The 16,016-nt window shown below is 38.2% G+C and overlaps 1 protein-coding gene across 2 annotated transcripts in view; it reads right to left on the bottom strand.

The window, feature by feature from the left end:
- Positions 1–2,217: 2,217 nt before the first annotated feature.
- LOC106070559 (uncharacterized) overlaps positions 2,218–16,016 on the bottom strand; it is a 35,321-nt gene continuing 21,522 nt past the window's right edge. For both annotated transcript variants that reach the window (XM_056017437.1, XM_056017438.1), the window contains 3 exons: positions 11,056–11,280; positions 7,552–7,635; positions 2,218–6,278 (listed from right to left, as the gene is read on the bottom strand). In XM_056017437.1, the coding sequence (XP_055873412.1) occupies positions 3,223–6,278; positions 7,552–7,635; positions 11,056–11,280 (3,365 nt within the window). In that variant the 3' untranslated portion in view covers positions 2,218–3,222. The remainder of the gene's footprint in view (positions 6,279–7,551; positions 7,636–11,055; positions 11,281–16,016) is intronic.

The raw sequence follows: 16,016 nt of genomic DNA, 5'->3' as shown, positions 1-16,016 counted from the left end.
CGGACCCCTGAGACAACTGCTGGGGTCCAAAGAAAAATGAAAATTGTATACATCCAAATAATTTCTTCTCAAAATTCCAGTTTATCTGATCGGAGAATTTTTTTATAATAAATCAACTCATCCCTCACTACTGTTTAATAGGTCTTTCTATGACAGCATAAACCAAGCATTTAAAGACATTTTTCACTTGGATAGTCCCGACTGGGTAATGAATCCTTTTGCAGGTAGGCAAACTCAGATCCCTATCACAGATGAATCCAGGAGCAGCTTATTGAGATATCCACAAATTAGGAACTTAAAAGCGATTCTTTGGAAAAACAACTTTGTTTTGTAAACACATTCCAATATCTTGCGATATGGGTCATTGTACAGAATGTTGTTGGCTGCGTTCCTGTCTTCTTATTTGGTAGAACCTGGATACAGTGCCATAACGAACCTTGACAAATAAAAGAAATTCATGCTCATTGAAGTTTGCAATTGATTACAAATGCTTAGCCAGACCTACTCAAGATAATCTCATCAAATCTCAATGCTTATCCAAGTCATAGATTAGTTTTTTTTGTTTTGTTTTTTTTTGGGGGGGGGGGGGGGTTATAAGAAAAGTTATTTTAATAACAACAATATTTTTTTTTACCACATTCGTTGTAAAATAAATTAAATTCTGGCTTTTATATAGCGCTACTTGCATGCTCAGAGCGCTTTGGTCCAATCTCAGTTGGGGGGGGGGGTATCTAGGAAAAGGTTTTTTTCCCTGCTGCCTTCATGCAAACAGCTCTGCCCGAGTCGGGTGTCGAGCCCCCTTCATAGGTAGCCAAACCAAGTTCAAGCGCACTTAGCCTCTCGACCACGCATTCTGGTATATATACCGGTACTATGCATTTATGTAGCTTTTTCACTTAGGGGTCCGTGAGCAAAATTTTAGAATATAAAGGAGTCCCCGGATCAAAAAAGTTTCAGAACCTCATTTGTAGAGCATAGAATATTGACATTGTATTTTTAAATGTAAAATGTCGGATTTCGTTTGGAATCTGACTGGACATTTGATCATCACATTGTGTAAGCCAAGATTAAAGTTTAGCCTGACGACTTAACATTCACATGGTTATTGCCAAGATATATCTTAGAGCAGTAATTCCCAAAGTGGTCTGTATAAACCCCCAGGGGTCTACGAAGACTTCCAAGGGGTCTACAAAAGTGTAAAAAATAATTGGGGGTCTATGAGATGTCCACGATCATAGAAAGTAGTGCTTAACAAAAAGAAATGTAGATTGTACAGTGTTGATTATTTAAAATTGGGATTAATTCAATTCTTGTCAAACAAACGGTTGCTTAAGTGACTTTTTTATTTCGATATGAAACTAGTTACGCTGGAGGATCATTTGAGAAGATGTCACCCTGATAAAATGAGTTTTAAACCGCGAACTCTCGAAATTTCAGAATGGACCCACAAAATCTCTCTTCAACATCTTAAAGAGAAGATGTTGGTTTGTAGGCGTCTTACACGATCTCTTTACTTATAGCCTAACATGGAAAACACTAAAGTTGAAACATGAATTTTACCAGCCGTTGAAGTAGTTTAAAAACTGTTTTACACAAACCTATATCTGATATTATTAAACGAATTTCTTTTCAAAAAATACAGTTCTAGGGCACATTATGTAATTCTTTGCAAACGACATATACAGCTTGGGATCAGCGACGTCGCAGGCTCTGACGGAGTGTAGCGCCTGTGTGCTGCAACTGCCTAAGTGTCGGCGGCTCCTTATTTTTCCTCTGGGTTGACGCACGAAACATTTTCTCATGCTTTGGGTATGGATGTAAGGCTGCAGAGGTTTGAATTCAGTTTTCCTTCTGCTAGGCGGGTTGCTAGCCAAGGCTAACGAATCCTTCCAGCCTAAAGCTTACTGTCTTAGACGCCAGTTATTCCCCTTCGCCCCTTTTCCTGTTAATGAAAAAAGTTCCGCCGAACTCAATAATGTGAAGATGACGCGAAAGATCAAGAAATACACGAGAAACTCCTGGCGAAGATTTTTACAATGACACCTAAGTTGTTTATTCTCAACCCTAACCCATGGGCGTAGCCAGGATTTTTACATTTCTTTTTACGCGTATAGCATTTCGAGTGCGCAATTTGATTTTTTTTTTTAAATTGAAAAATGTAGGCCTAAAACAACAACAAAAACAAAAAATTTGAAACAATATGAATACTCGGTATAATACTTTTCAAATAGATGTATTTTTATAGATACATTTGAATTTGTCAACACTGATGGAGAGTGGAGATAGCGTCTAGCGCACCTATGCGTTAAGTTTCGAATTGACATTGTTACAGTTTCAGCCAAAAAGGTCTAGATCATTTCAAACAAAAGTTGTAACCCCCTCCCCCTTCCCCATCGATCTAGTGTTGCGTCTTTTTAATGCAATAATAATTCTGATTATATAATCCTGTTGTAGGCAACAGGCAAGAGCTCTTTTTCTTAGTAGGATCGCTGTGACTACTTTTGATATAATAAGATTCATATCAGGATCAACCTTAGGTATAGGCAAACTAGCTAGGGCCTCAGATTGATGGGCAACTCGATAAGGGCACATAACAATTTTTTTTAGAGAAGAAATAGCGAAACCTGTCCCCAGTATTTTTGTTGGAATACACTAGGTTTGAAATAAATTGCGTATTTGAGTTTTTCACTGTTGATTAAAAATTTTCTATTTCATTTGGGGCCACCACATTCACTTTGCCTAAGGCCGACCCTGTTTATATTTATGGTAACCGGCACTGATCATCCTCGTGAACATGGGATTCAGAAAGTTCATCAAATCACAAACACCTCAGCGTAAAAGCAAGTAACTAAGTTAAGCAACATTTTAGGAGCTAATTTTAAAAAGCAACAGAAATTGAACCCGGACTTAAAGTTTTTTTGGTTCGACATTGATTTAAGTTAGCTACGGTGTTTCAAAATTATGTTGGCTTTTTTCCTCCAATGCATTTCTGTTTAAATTGGCATTGCAGATAATTGTGTTGTTTTCTAAATTGTCACGTAAACTGCAGCAAGCATCTTCGACCAGCAAATGCAGAGACAACCGCTCAAGTATTTCAGTGAACTTTTTTTTCTTCATAAAAGTACCATGTAAAGAACAATAGTTTTTCAAGCATATAACCTTCGGCAGCACGTGAAAGAGAGCAGCACATTCGTACCTAGACGCACTAGTCTGCTAGAGGCTTTACTGCGAGGAAACAAAGTAGTGCAGAATTATCTGAATAAAAAGCATCACAAAGATAAGACCTAGCTCGATGTGCCGGCTGTTAGGCTCTGGTTCTTTCTCAGGTGCTTCTGCAAAGCTGGGCCTATCTGAAGAACTGTTCCAAGCCAGGTTTCTTATCGGGATAATGTAGGAATTCGAGCTGATGTAGACCCTAGAGGTGGACATTGCAGACACCTTTTTGGGATTCTGACCATGCCAGATGGCCTTGAACTCATCCAGCTTCAGATTAGTCATGCTCTTGACGGACGTGAAAGAAGAGGAGAACCCACCGCTACTTACCCCTTGGTCGCCGCCCGCGAGGTCCTGTCTAGCCTCCTGGCTGCTAGTGCAGTCCGTCATCTTTAAAAGCGACACCGCTGAACTAGTACTTTTCCTTAGCGCATCAAAGCCGTTGTCAAAGGACGCCTCGTTCGAAAAGGTTGATGTGGACTCTGGTCGTTCATCTCTCCTTTGCATCCAAGTGTTGGAGTCCAGACTATGCCCCCTGTTTGAAGACTTGCTTTTCATACATATCTTTGCTCCTGAGGAATGAGAAAAGATTTTGCTGGTCGCATTTTGAGCTGTTTCAGTTGAAGTCGAATGAGGCTTTTGTGCGTTAGACAGTAAGCTGTTTGTACTCGGTTCCTGTGCGTCAAACGTTACAATGTCATTCTCTTCACAGAGAATACGTTTTTCCTCTGATTGGGGCGGTGTTGAGCTGTGTCTTTTGGGCATGCACGGTACCGCACAATGCCCAGCGTCTGCTGGGTAGATTTTAATTCTTGAATGTTTAGCTTCAGGTATATTTTTTGATAATGATCGAACACACACTTTATCATCAGTCTCTTGTTTTTTCTCAAAGTCAGCTGACTTTTTGGCGTTACTAAACGTGGGCGGGGAAACGTTTCTCTTAAAGTCTTGCGTTAAGTTTAGGAACTTTTTTTGGGAGGAAGAACTACGCTCAGATTTTCTGGCCGTGATTCGGTCTTTTTCTTTAGCAGTAAAATCAGTATTGGCTATTTTATCATCGACATCAATTTTAACTTTTTTCGAAGACTGTGAAAGAGATTTTTCTTTGGGCTTTTTCACAGAGCTTGATCTTTTCTTATGGGCCGAACTCTTTTTCTTATCAAGTGCGGCAACCGAATCCTTGTTAAACTCTACTTCTGAAATATGGTCTCTTTTCCCAGGCATCGAGCTGTTGGCCTCTTTAAGAGATTTCACACGTGAAGATGTTAGTTTCGGGAACGTCTTTCTTCCAGGTGAAATGCGTTGGTTTTCTTTTAAATTGTTCACTGGGACGTTGCCATTGCTTTTTTCACTTCTCTTGAGAGCTTGCGAAGCAAGAGTACTGACTAGTTTTTTCTTTTTTTTGCTGGGACTTCTTGTTTCTCTTTTAACTTGGTCTTTCTGGTCTGCCAAAAATACGCTCCTCTTAGGCTTAACAGAGTCCTCAATCAGATTTGTACCATTCCGCAGATTTATTTTACTAGTGACCAGCGTTTTACATGATGTTTGCAAATTTTTTTGAGTTTTTTTTTTACAGTAATCGTACTCGCTTCCTGTTAGCGTATCGAAGACTGGGCTGGCGGTATCGATGTTATCACTATCGAGAGCCGGAGAAATAGCAATGTTAGTACAGGCATTATTTTCGGCTGTTCGGGTATGCGTGCTAATCAAGCACAAGTCAGGGCGATCCTGGAGGTTGGTTTCAGAACGATTGGCACTTGTCCGATCAGTGAACTCTTTAGCCACTTTTGGTTTCTTTTTCTTAACTCGTTTCACCTGTTTTTCGAGTTTGCCTTGTTGCTTTTTGCCATGGTTTGTCGCCGCTTCTTTTACCGGCGCGCTTTCTTGGCGATACGATTTGTACAAGGCTTCCTTTTTAACCCTCTGCTGTGTGAGTCTGTCTTCTGTGTTTGCCGTCTCCAACTTGGTCTTGCTCGTGGTCTGCTTGGCCTTCAGGCAAGACTTAAGCGCCTGCTCTTGGGGTTGCGGTGGGGCATCGTTATTACTGGGTTGACTCTTCGTCTGCGTGTAGCTGTCTACTAAAATGTTGCTGATACAATTGGGCGTTTTCCTAAGCCTGGTCACTTTAAGTGACCGAGCATTTGATAATCCATCTAGTGTCGACATGAGATCGCCGTAGTGGTTTTCTTGCTCACTCTCCGTGTCGCCCTCGATGTGCAACCTCTTGTCCACGTTATGAGGCGCACTGTCGAATGCATTCGGTGAATTACAATCGATTTTAGTGGCGTCAACTTTTTGAGTCTCTGCGTCGTTTTTCACTTCGAAAGCCTGAGCTTTTGACATTTTTACGTTTTTCCAGTTTGTTTGTTTTTTCTCTCTGTTCTTTCCGTCGGACGTGTTTCTTCTCGGCCTCTCTGCCTTTTCCGAGGTCCATTTCCTTTGGGCCGATCTGCTTTCTCCTTCACTGCTGCTGAACGCCAGACTCGATGCCCCTGTGCTGATTTTCGTGGAGTCGCGCAGTCCGAAACCTCTGGTCCCATAGTTGCTGGAGTATCTCTCCGAAGGGATGCTGCTGAGCAGCCAGCTCTGGTGATCAATCACCTGAGGCGAAGTGCTGCAAAGTGCAAAACTCGACACGGACTTCGGTTTCGGTATCGCTGGCGCCAGACTCTTTCTACAGGTAGAGATTTTAGGGCACATGTTTGCACTAAGTGGACTCCTCGGCGTCGCACTTGACAAAGCAGAGTTGACTGTGATGCAGGAATGGTTGCTCTCTGCATTTCTGGAATTCGCCTTCTGCCCAGAGCAAGACTCCATGCTTAGTGCCGCAGAGAAGGGCACACGTGGTGACTCTCGTGGCTTCGGAGATTGATTTCTTGAAAAATTTTTGGGAACAGGCATTGGTATTTTAGATTTATAGAAATGATTAATATTTGTATCAATCTCATGGATGCCCAGGGGCAACAAGGGAGGAGACGTCAGGAAACTGTAATCCCCTTGGTAGTGCGAGTTATTCTCTCCTTTTAAGCTCTTCAAAATTTCATTTTTTAGTTCATAGCTTACATCTGTAATAGAATATTACACAATATATATATATATATATTATTTATCACATTATCAATTAGCAATGCAATTTAGTGCAATTATTTTAAAATAGTAAAGCCTTTCAGAGCTTGCGATCTACAGGGCCTATGACGTTAGGGTCATCTTTGGCCAAAGGCTAACGAGCGGGGTGTCATGTGGCCAGCACAACGACTAGCCGCCTTTACTTTCCCCAACTTAAGTCAGGAACCTATTAGAGTTGGGTGGACTCCCGAAATTTACAATGCCAGTATTCACCGCGATTGGACCCCATGAGTGTTTTATATGAATGTATTTAACTCTTTATCTCCGTAATTATTTTTTTCACGTTTTGACAGAACTGACAAAGACTTCTCCAGACAATTTCAATCCAATAAGAAGTGGTTAAAGTAATTATACTTGATACAAGTTTATGGGATCTTACATTAGGGCTTGGTTTAGGTTTCATCAATATATTTTATTGTACACAGCGTGTTCTCCGGTCTCGTAAGGGAATATATCTTCGCGATGTTAGAGTTAGTAGAAGTGAATAATGATTGGGACGCGAAGCGAGACCAATCAGTATAGAAGACCTGAGCCTGGACTAAACTGCCCACATGTTGTGACGTTGCAGGCTGGTGTTGAGGCCTTCTATAACGAATGGACTCGCGTGAAGAGTAAACAAGTCAAATAAAAAAAAAATACTTTTTAATTTATTAAAAGGGGAAGTAACTTTACATTTACAGCCATATATCCTAATACTTTATTTATTTCCCTTTTCTGTATCGAACACATCAATAATTGAATTGCTTAATTTGTTTTTATTGATACTGATTCATGTGTTATCAGGGATAGGGTTAGGGTTAGATCGGAGAATTGGGAAAGGGAGAAATAACGTGTACAAAATTTGTACCAGAGAGCAAGTGGAGTGAGTTGATAGAAGCTTTGTAAAAAGGGGGGGGGGGGGGGGGGGTTCTCATTGTTAGTGGCAGTGGCGTCGATAGGGGAGGTGCAGACCTCTCATCGCTAAAAAAAAAAAGTTTTACTTGATAAATAGTCCAACAGGTAGATTTATGACATTCAAACTAAATTTCTTAACTAACATAGACGCAGATTCATTTAATGTCTAACAGCGTATTGGTTAGTATTCCACTCTGTTGCAAAGTGTCGTCTAAACTATGCTTTGGGTCTCTCTTATCTACGTCATAACAGGGGTAAAGTGCTGTAGATTACTACACATTATCTAATGACGTAATTACAATGTTTACAAGATCTTGCCTTTATTCTCCAAAGAAGGAAAAGAGAAACAGTCAACGCTTTTTAACAGGAAGTCATCTTGCAGTTGGGGGGAATCACTAATTTCTGTGGGGGAAAAAAAGCATGTAATAAGTAAATTTTAAAAATTAGCATTACAAAAAAACAAAAAACAAAAAACAGAAAAAGATTAAAATTACTTTAAAAAAAATAAATCTTATAGAAAGTGTAATTGTATCAATTAGTTTGGATCAGTCATGTAATTAAATGTGTAATAGATCTAGACTCTAGACTAGCAACAATAAATCGGTGGTATAAACAATGTTTATATTAATTGTTTTGTGTAGTGCAATTTCATGCTATTAGCATTCTCAATACGCTATGATCCTATTTTTTGTCTGGACAAGTTGGGAGAAAAGGGGGCCGGGAAGAATGGGGTATCTGGGATAATGTTACTGTGATAGCTTCATACTTGAGGGCCTCCTTAAGCCAATACAATAATCACTGTGCCACTGAAGTGGTTATGGAAATAGAAGGTTTCATAGCTATATATTGCTAGTTTCAAACTTTTAAACGACGACCTGATTCTCTAAACAAAGTATAAAGGGGACTAATTCATCTTATACGACGACATCTGTCAAGTTCAATTTCTTTCCCTTTTTCTATTCCAAACAAAATAATTATTGACCAATAATTAATGAACTAAAAGGTTATTATTTTTTAAAATTGATTCTTGTGTTGTCATGTACAAGAAATAATTTTGCAAAATTTCAACTTGATCCGAGATTGGGGTGTGGGAGAATTGAAAAAAGTTCCCCTTTCAGACCTTGCGATCTATAGGGCAGATGATGTGATGGTAATCTGTTTCCTTGGCCAACGGTTAACGAACAGGGTGTCAAGTGGCCAGCACAACGACCAACCGACTTTCCTTTCCCCAATTACATCTCCCCAATTAAAGTCAGGTACCCCTTAGAGTTGGGCGGACTCAGGGGCGCCCTAAAAATCCCGAAACCCTAAATCCCATTCTTCACCGAGATTCGTGCCCAGGACCCACAGTTTCAGAAATCACGCCCTTAACCACTCAGCCAACGTGCCCCCTTGTGGGAGAAATAACGTGTACATAAACTGTACCAGACAGTCAGACAGAGTGAGTTGATATAAGCTTTCTAATAATATGAATGACACTTTTAGCAAATAGTTATCAGGAATTCCGATAGTCAATAATCTACTTCTGTATCTTGGACACATTTACTTAGCCGAGATACCGACCATCAAATGAACTTTTAAATTATCGACCTGATCCGCGATAATTACGAATTGGAAAGTGCTTCCACTTGAAGGTTGATTGGTGAAATGTATCAAGACTTGGAATAGTGTATATTGTCAAATATTCTTCTTCTTCTTGAAACTGTCAGGTAGAGTTGAGCCTTCGGCTCTTGGAACTCTAGGCCAGCAAAAGTAAACAAGAGCTCCCTTTCACGGGCCTGAATGAGAAAAGTGTACACTGTTCTGTCTGGCGGGTGGGTCAGACTCGTGGCAAGAGGCCGCGTAAACTAAGACCATTTTCATTTTCTATACCAGGCTAACCGTGCAGGACACGCCATTTATGTAACGGCCCCTTGAGAAACGGAGCCTGGATTGTGACAAGGTCGTGGGAGCTTTTTTACAACTCCGCACAGTGCAATGAGGATCGCATCCCCTGAGGCACCCCCACGGGAGTCTTGTTTCGCTACCCTTTAGCCTAATCGTTTCCTCTTACGATCGTTTCCACCCGGGCGCCACTATGAGGCAGGGTAGCATGCCCGGGTAATATTGTCACACAGAAGAAGAACACGTTAAATGCATTTAAAAAAAAAAGATAATACTTCCTTTATGCAACTTTAGGCCTACTTGTAGAGCGATTATTTTTCTCTTAATAACTAACCACACCCCTGCCTTCCCCCGACAATTAACGCAGGTCAAGCGAATGTATAAATCTACTTGACTAAATAATATTCCAATGATTGGCTTTATAGATCTAGACCTAGAAGAAGATGCACAAAATGTTCCTGAACATATATTTTATTAAACTATTGAATAATGTTATGCCTTTTTGCGGAAATATCCGAAGACGTGGCCTATATTCTGTTCCAGATAAATATTTTCTAGTTCTCTAGCCAAATTTATATTTATTTATTTTGAAAAAGTATGGCCAAGGAGATAATCAAATTTCTAGAAAAATCGTTGAGCCTTTTTCGAGATCCGTGCAGTGGCGTAGCTAGGAAGAAATTGAAAATATCCCGTGGACCCAAATGTGTGTTCGAAATTATTGTTTATTTTACATTAAATATTAAATATTACGCAAAATGCTTGGGCCCCCAAAGAGTCAAGTCCACCTAGGCTCCCAAATGATAGCACATTCCTAGCTACGCCACTGGATCTGTGTCCACCAAGGCTTAGTTTTCCACCCCAAAGGTTTTAGTTTCTACGAAGGTACGAATGGAACTATGGTAAAGATGTATTATAAATAGAGATGAATCCATAAATAGCAAGCGTTTTTTTTTTTTTTGTCTATTCACTTAACAGAATGTGAATGTATTGATTAATTATACATTGCTTGAAACGATAGATCATCTATTTTCATTTTTTTTTTCGAAACATCAAACTAAAATGTAAACAAATAGCAGATAACTGTGAATAATTTTTAGTAGGCTATGAAAATCGCCATTGTTTATCTGTCAATCTCTATGTACTTAAATCATACCATAGCATCTTTACAGAACAGATAAGGGATGTTAGATGGAATGGACTAGAGAATAAGCTAACTAGCCATACACATCACATGCTGCTAGAGTAGCCTTTTTAAAGCAATTTCTCTTTTCTTCGCTTCAAGGAGTGGCAAGGCCTTTTGGCGATACCCACATCCCCCCCAGTGTACTTAATTCATATTAGCACTAGTAAAGAGTCACCAGTAAGCATTGAAAAACTTACAAAAAATGGAAATGAAGTTAAAGAATTTAGCGACAGAAATATACATTTTATTTAGTTACACCCATTTGAGCGCCCCCCCCCCTTTTCGTTCCGGCGCCCGAAGCGTTTGACCCACTTGCCCTCCTCTAAGTATTCCCCTTATTCCCATAAGCTTTATTTATATTTTTATCTCTAAATGTTTATCTCTAAATGTTTATCTCTAAATGTTAATCTCTAAATGTTTATCTCTAAATGTTTATCTCTAAATGTTTATCTCTAAATGTTTATCTCTAAATGTTTATCTCTAAATGTTTAACTCTAAATATTTATCTCTAAATGTTTATCTCTAAATGTTTATCTCTAAATGTTTATCTCTAAATGTTTATCTCTAAATGTTTATCTCTAAATGTTTATCTCTAAATGTTTATTTCTAAATGTTTATTTCTAAATGTTTATCTCTAAATGTTTATCTCTAAATGTTTATCTCTAAATATTTATCTCTAAATGTTTATCTCTAAATGTTTATCTCTAAATGTTTATCTCTAAATGTTTATCTCTAAATGTTTATCTTATTTATACCTGAGAACAAATCATCGCTGGTCCCGTCCAAGGGAGAGTAAATGTTTGAGAGCCTCAACTTGTTATAGGGCAAGACAGACAAGGACGAAGTGGGCTCCCCTTCATCTTCGAATTTCGGGGGCGCCAAGTTGAAGTTGGATCTTGTCAATGGAGCCGGGCTTAAGGTCTGCTGGTCAAACAGTATTCCGCAGGACTGAAGACTTTTGATTGTATTGCTGTTTCTTTCTGTTTACAGTTACAATAGGCAATTTAGAGGTGACGGAGGGGTGAAAAGAGAGAGAGAGAAAGAGGGTAAAGATATGAAGAGAAAGAAAGAGGGGGGGGGTAAAAGATGAAAAATAAGAAAGAAAGAAGGAAGAGATATGAAGAAAGAAAAGAGAGAGAGAGAGAGAGGGATAAGAGTGTTGTAAGACGGTACGACACGTTTTGTCGCAGCCGTTTCGGCGTGGCCGTTTTTGGCGCAGCCGTTTTGGTGCGAGACTGTTTTTGGCGCTGGGGATGTTTAGGCGCGAGATATAACTGACGATAATTTAATAAGCGCGTAGCTTTTATAACAATGTTTATTTCAACCTACTATAATATTGTATGTATAGCATGAATTCTAACATTATCCATCGGAATTTTTTGTTATAAAGATTTTGCTTATTTCATGAATAGATTATGTCAGATACCTGAATGGTAATGGCATGTTTGCCCCTACCCTTTATCTATATGTGAGTTCTGTTAAGCGCACTGGAAGACATTCTTTACTTTCTTTCCAAAAGATATTCAAAAAAAAAAAAAAATTGACATCAGATTAATATCCAAAAAAAAAAAGCTAAGGTACTTTTAAAAGATATATTTTAAGAAATTGGGTAAGGGTGATTTGGGTGACACATCTCTTTTTGATGCAGCTTAAGCCAAACAAATGAAGACAAGACCAGTACCGAATACTGGTCGTTGGCGTCATGCGTCTGGCGATCATCTCCTTCTGACTGGTCACACAGATCCTATCTTGTATCATAAACAGCGCTCTACAGGGAACTTCAGCAGCAGTGCATGCGAAATTGCCTAAATAGACGCTTTGCGTAAAGTAATTCAGTATCTATTACCCGCTGTGATGCGGACGTTACTTGAAGTCTATTCTGGAGAATTTGACACGCAATGAAATGAAATGCTAGGAGCTCCTCCACAGCCTGAACAAAGGTCAACTTTGACTATTTCATTAGTATACCAGAACTAGTTTCACCTGAGCTGAAAGAAAAGCTTTTTTTGTACGACTCTGAGGAAATGACAAGGAAAAGAATTTTACTATTCGGTAGAACATCAAATGGCAGTTGGAGCAGTCAAATGAAAAAGCTTTACGTGGATACGACATTCAGAATTTCCCCTTCTATGTTCTAATACAGTGATGCCCAAAATACGGCCCGCGGGCAGCCCGCGACGTGGTTCCATCCGGCCCGCCGAAATGTCGGCACAAAGTACATAAAATCCGCTACTACCCCCTAAGGAAAAGGTTTAAAAATGTCTCTTTCCTACGTTAGGGCCATCAATTTTACTCCGATTGATTGGTACCATGACCAACATTTGTGCCTTTATGAAACTCTTAATGTAGAATTTAAAAAAAAAAAAAAAAAAAAAGACTAATACAATAACCTTTACTTTTTTAGCAGAACATGATAATTAGCCAATATATTTGAGTTGTAAATAAAGGTTGGCTGGTGTTTTTTTTTTAAAGAAACGCAATTATAAAACAAATTCGACGTCATTTGAATCAAAAGATTGTTAAACTACGTCTAGAGATTGGAAGATTAATGTTAATATTTACCAAAAAGAGACAAGAAAATGAGTCGTTGGTAAAGCTAGCTACACTGTTGCTCATATTTTTTAGTAGAGAAATGAAGCCTTTTTCTGACGCTTGAAAAAAAAAAAAAAGATAATACTATCCCATTAATGAATGTAAGTGTTAGATCCACAGGTTTCTAATCAAATAGTTTCAAGTCAATTTCATTTCGTTTTTGTACCTTTCCTTTATGTGGCCCGCGACACCAGTGTTGAAAATTAAAATGGCCCGCAGGTCGATTTATGTTGGGCATCACTGTTCTAACAGATCGACGTGTAAACGCTAAGTGTGTGTTGACGTAGTATTATAATATTACACATGAGGCTGGTTACTATTAGTGTGTCGCGAATGTCTTAGACGGCTGGGTTCGTGCTTCCTGGAGTCACACGTGACACGTGACAAACATAGATATTACAGGCTGACTTAAATTCACTTTGGCAGACAAAATATAAAAGTTTATTTGATGACAATACTAATACCGCACTTCTTGGCTGTTACATGCTCCAATAAGAAACAAAGTCACATCCGCATAACAGCGGTATCAAATATATCCAACATGTCAAATTCTCCTAAATAGACTTCAAGTAACGTCCTCATCACAGCGGGTAACAAATACTTTAGTAATAATAGTACAGAATACTAACTACTAGAAATACATGTCTCAAGTGACCACTGGCTTCGACTGCCCAAAAGATACTTCGTTAACTCAAAATTACTACTTGACTCTCTAAGTCACTACTGTCCAGACCGGACCAAAAGATACTACTTGACTGCCCTGGACCAAAGGATACTACTTGACTGAACTAAAAGTCAATTTAGTCATCCTTACTTCCTGTTTCTATATCAGGAGTTTCACGTGTCTTTTCACCCTCTTAACCTGAGGTGAACATATAACTGGCAATGTCAACCGAGACTGTGACACTACGTTATTATGACAGAAAGAGGTGGTTTAGTACAGCCTGTCCTATATGCCCTACTGCATTCTACCCACCCCTCGCCACTTATTTGAAAAAAAAAATAACTTTGACTATTTCATGCACGTGAAGTATGGATGGGGCTGTCTGGTCTTGTGTAATGTTACTGATCTAACAGTAATTAAATACAAAACTTAAATAACAAGAATAACTGACAAATATATCTCTTGTTCTGTACATAAAAAATACGTCTTAATACAAACACTCATGCAAAACATAGATATATATAATCCTTTTTAAAGAAATAATACAATGAATGTAAATAATGTGATCAAAAAACATTTCGCGCCAAAATGTCCCGTGCATCAAAAACGTCCCATGCACCAAAACGGCTGCGCCAAAACGTCCTGCTTCGGTTGTAAGATCAATCTCGAGCTCATCAAAACCTCTTGTAGCGGGTGCAACGGCTACTTTTGCTTTTCTAAAAGCAAACCGTTTAATTAATAAAAATAATTATGCAAGCGATTTTTTCATAAAAATACACGAATTCTAAAACAATAACCTAAATTAAGGAAGGCATTGTTAACAAAGAACAACAATAACTATGTATTATCAGTATCACTAAGTCTAATCTATTTATAAAATGTACAAGATATGTTCACAACAAATATAAATATTAGTTAAGGGTGTTTTTTTCTGGTCAACTAGCTGCTAAGATTGAAAGAAAAAAATTCATGTTTGTTTATAAAAGCTAAGAATGCAAGCACATTTCGTAAAATGTATTTTTATGCAGCGACTTTCGTGCAGTAGCGTAACGCCTTAGCATGATATGGTGCTAAACTAAATCCTTAAAAATGTTTAAATAATCAAATTTTATTTATTTCTTGTTTAGTGCCCCCATCAGGATAAAGCCGCTTATTTATGTGCGTTTTGTTTGTTTTTCCTTAAATGAATTCTATTAGAACTCTGTATATTTAAGACTATGAACCCTCGTTAAATCTCTTAATAAAAACATTTTTTTTTGTTACTAGCCCATTGTGACGTAATGGATTTTTTTTCTTTTGACGTCTTATGAATGCATTCTTTAAATGTAATGCTAAAAAAAAAACCTCGGTGCACCAATGTCTATGAACCCTTGATAAGTGCCTCGTATTGATGGAGACATTTTTAGTCTAACTAGGCCGTGTGACGTAGTGGATTTTTTTTCCTTTGACGTCACATGGAATGAATTCTTCAAATAACATGCTAAAACAACTCGGTATAGTAATGTTTATTAAACCATCGTTATTTTAAAAAGGTATGATAGCTAGATTTAGATCTAATCTAGATTTTTAAAACTAGATCTAGATTTTTTTACAGTAAATATAGAACTAGATTTGAATTTATATCCTAATTAAAATCGTTGTAGAGTCTAGATCTAGAGATTCTATGTCTAGTTAGACTGATATAGACTAGATCAATATATAGAATTTTAATTAATTTCTAGACTTAAAGTGTAGATTTTTATTTCCAAACGTCTAGATCAATATTGCAATGCTATAGCCTAATATACTGAAACTAATCTACTATTTTTAAATTTAATGTTGTATTTAGTCTTTTGATAGATAATCTAGGATTTTTTTTTTCATAAATCTAATCTAAATTACATCTAAGTTATTCCAAATTTATATTATAGATCTAGATCTTGATCTAGAAGATATAGATTTTAAGGGTGCTAAATCAGAAGTTTAGTTTATGTAGATCTACATCCTTATGCTCTATTGATAGCCATGCTGAGACATCGAAATACAAGCATGATATATCAATGCTGAAAAATTATCTAAAATCGCTCGTCTGACATATTGTACATATCCGGTAGAGATGACATGCCGTAATGTGTAATACATCTCTTTATCAATAATAGGCTATTAGTTTGTAACCAGTTTGTTATTAAGTTAAGAGCAATGCCGTCGAGTGGTTAGCGTGCTGGACTGATTATCTCGACGGTCCCGGGTTGTTTGTTTGTTTTAATGTTTCGGATGTTCCATCAGAGTTGAAGATAGTTTACTTCCTAGTCCAAACCTCCCCACAGGACGACGGGGGATGGGAGCGGGCAAAGTTTGAACCAGGAACCATCGATAAATCCGAAAGACAGTCCAGCGCGCAAACTGCACGACCAGGCAGGGTTATACGCTGCTCGCCGCCATCCTCCGTCGTCCAGCGAGAAGTTAATTATTTTTAAATCC

This window comes from Biomphalaria glabrata, chromosome 18 (genome assembly GCF_947242115.1).
Source record: "Biomphalaria glabrata chromosome 18, xgBioGlab47.1, whole genome shotgun sequence".
Lineage (NCBI taxonomy): Eukaryota > Metazoa > Mollusca > Gastropoda > Planorbidae > Biomphalaria > Biomphalaria glabrata.
This window is presented reverse-complemented; position numbering and strand designations above follow the sequence as displayed.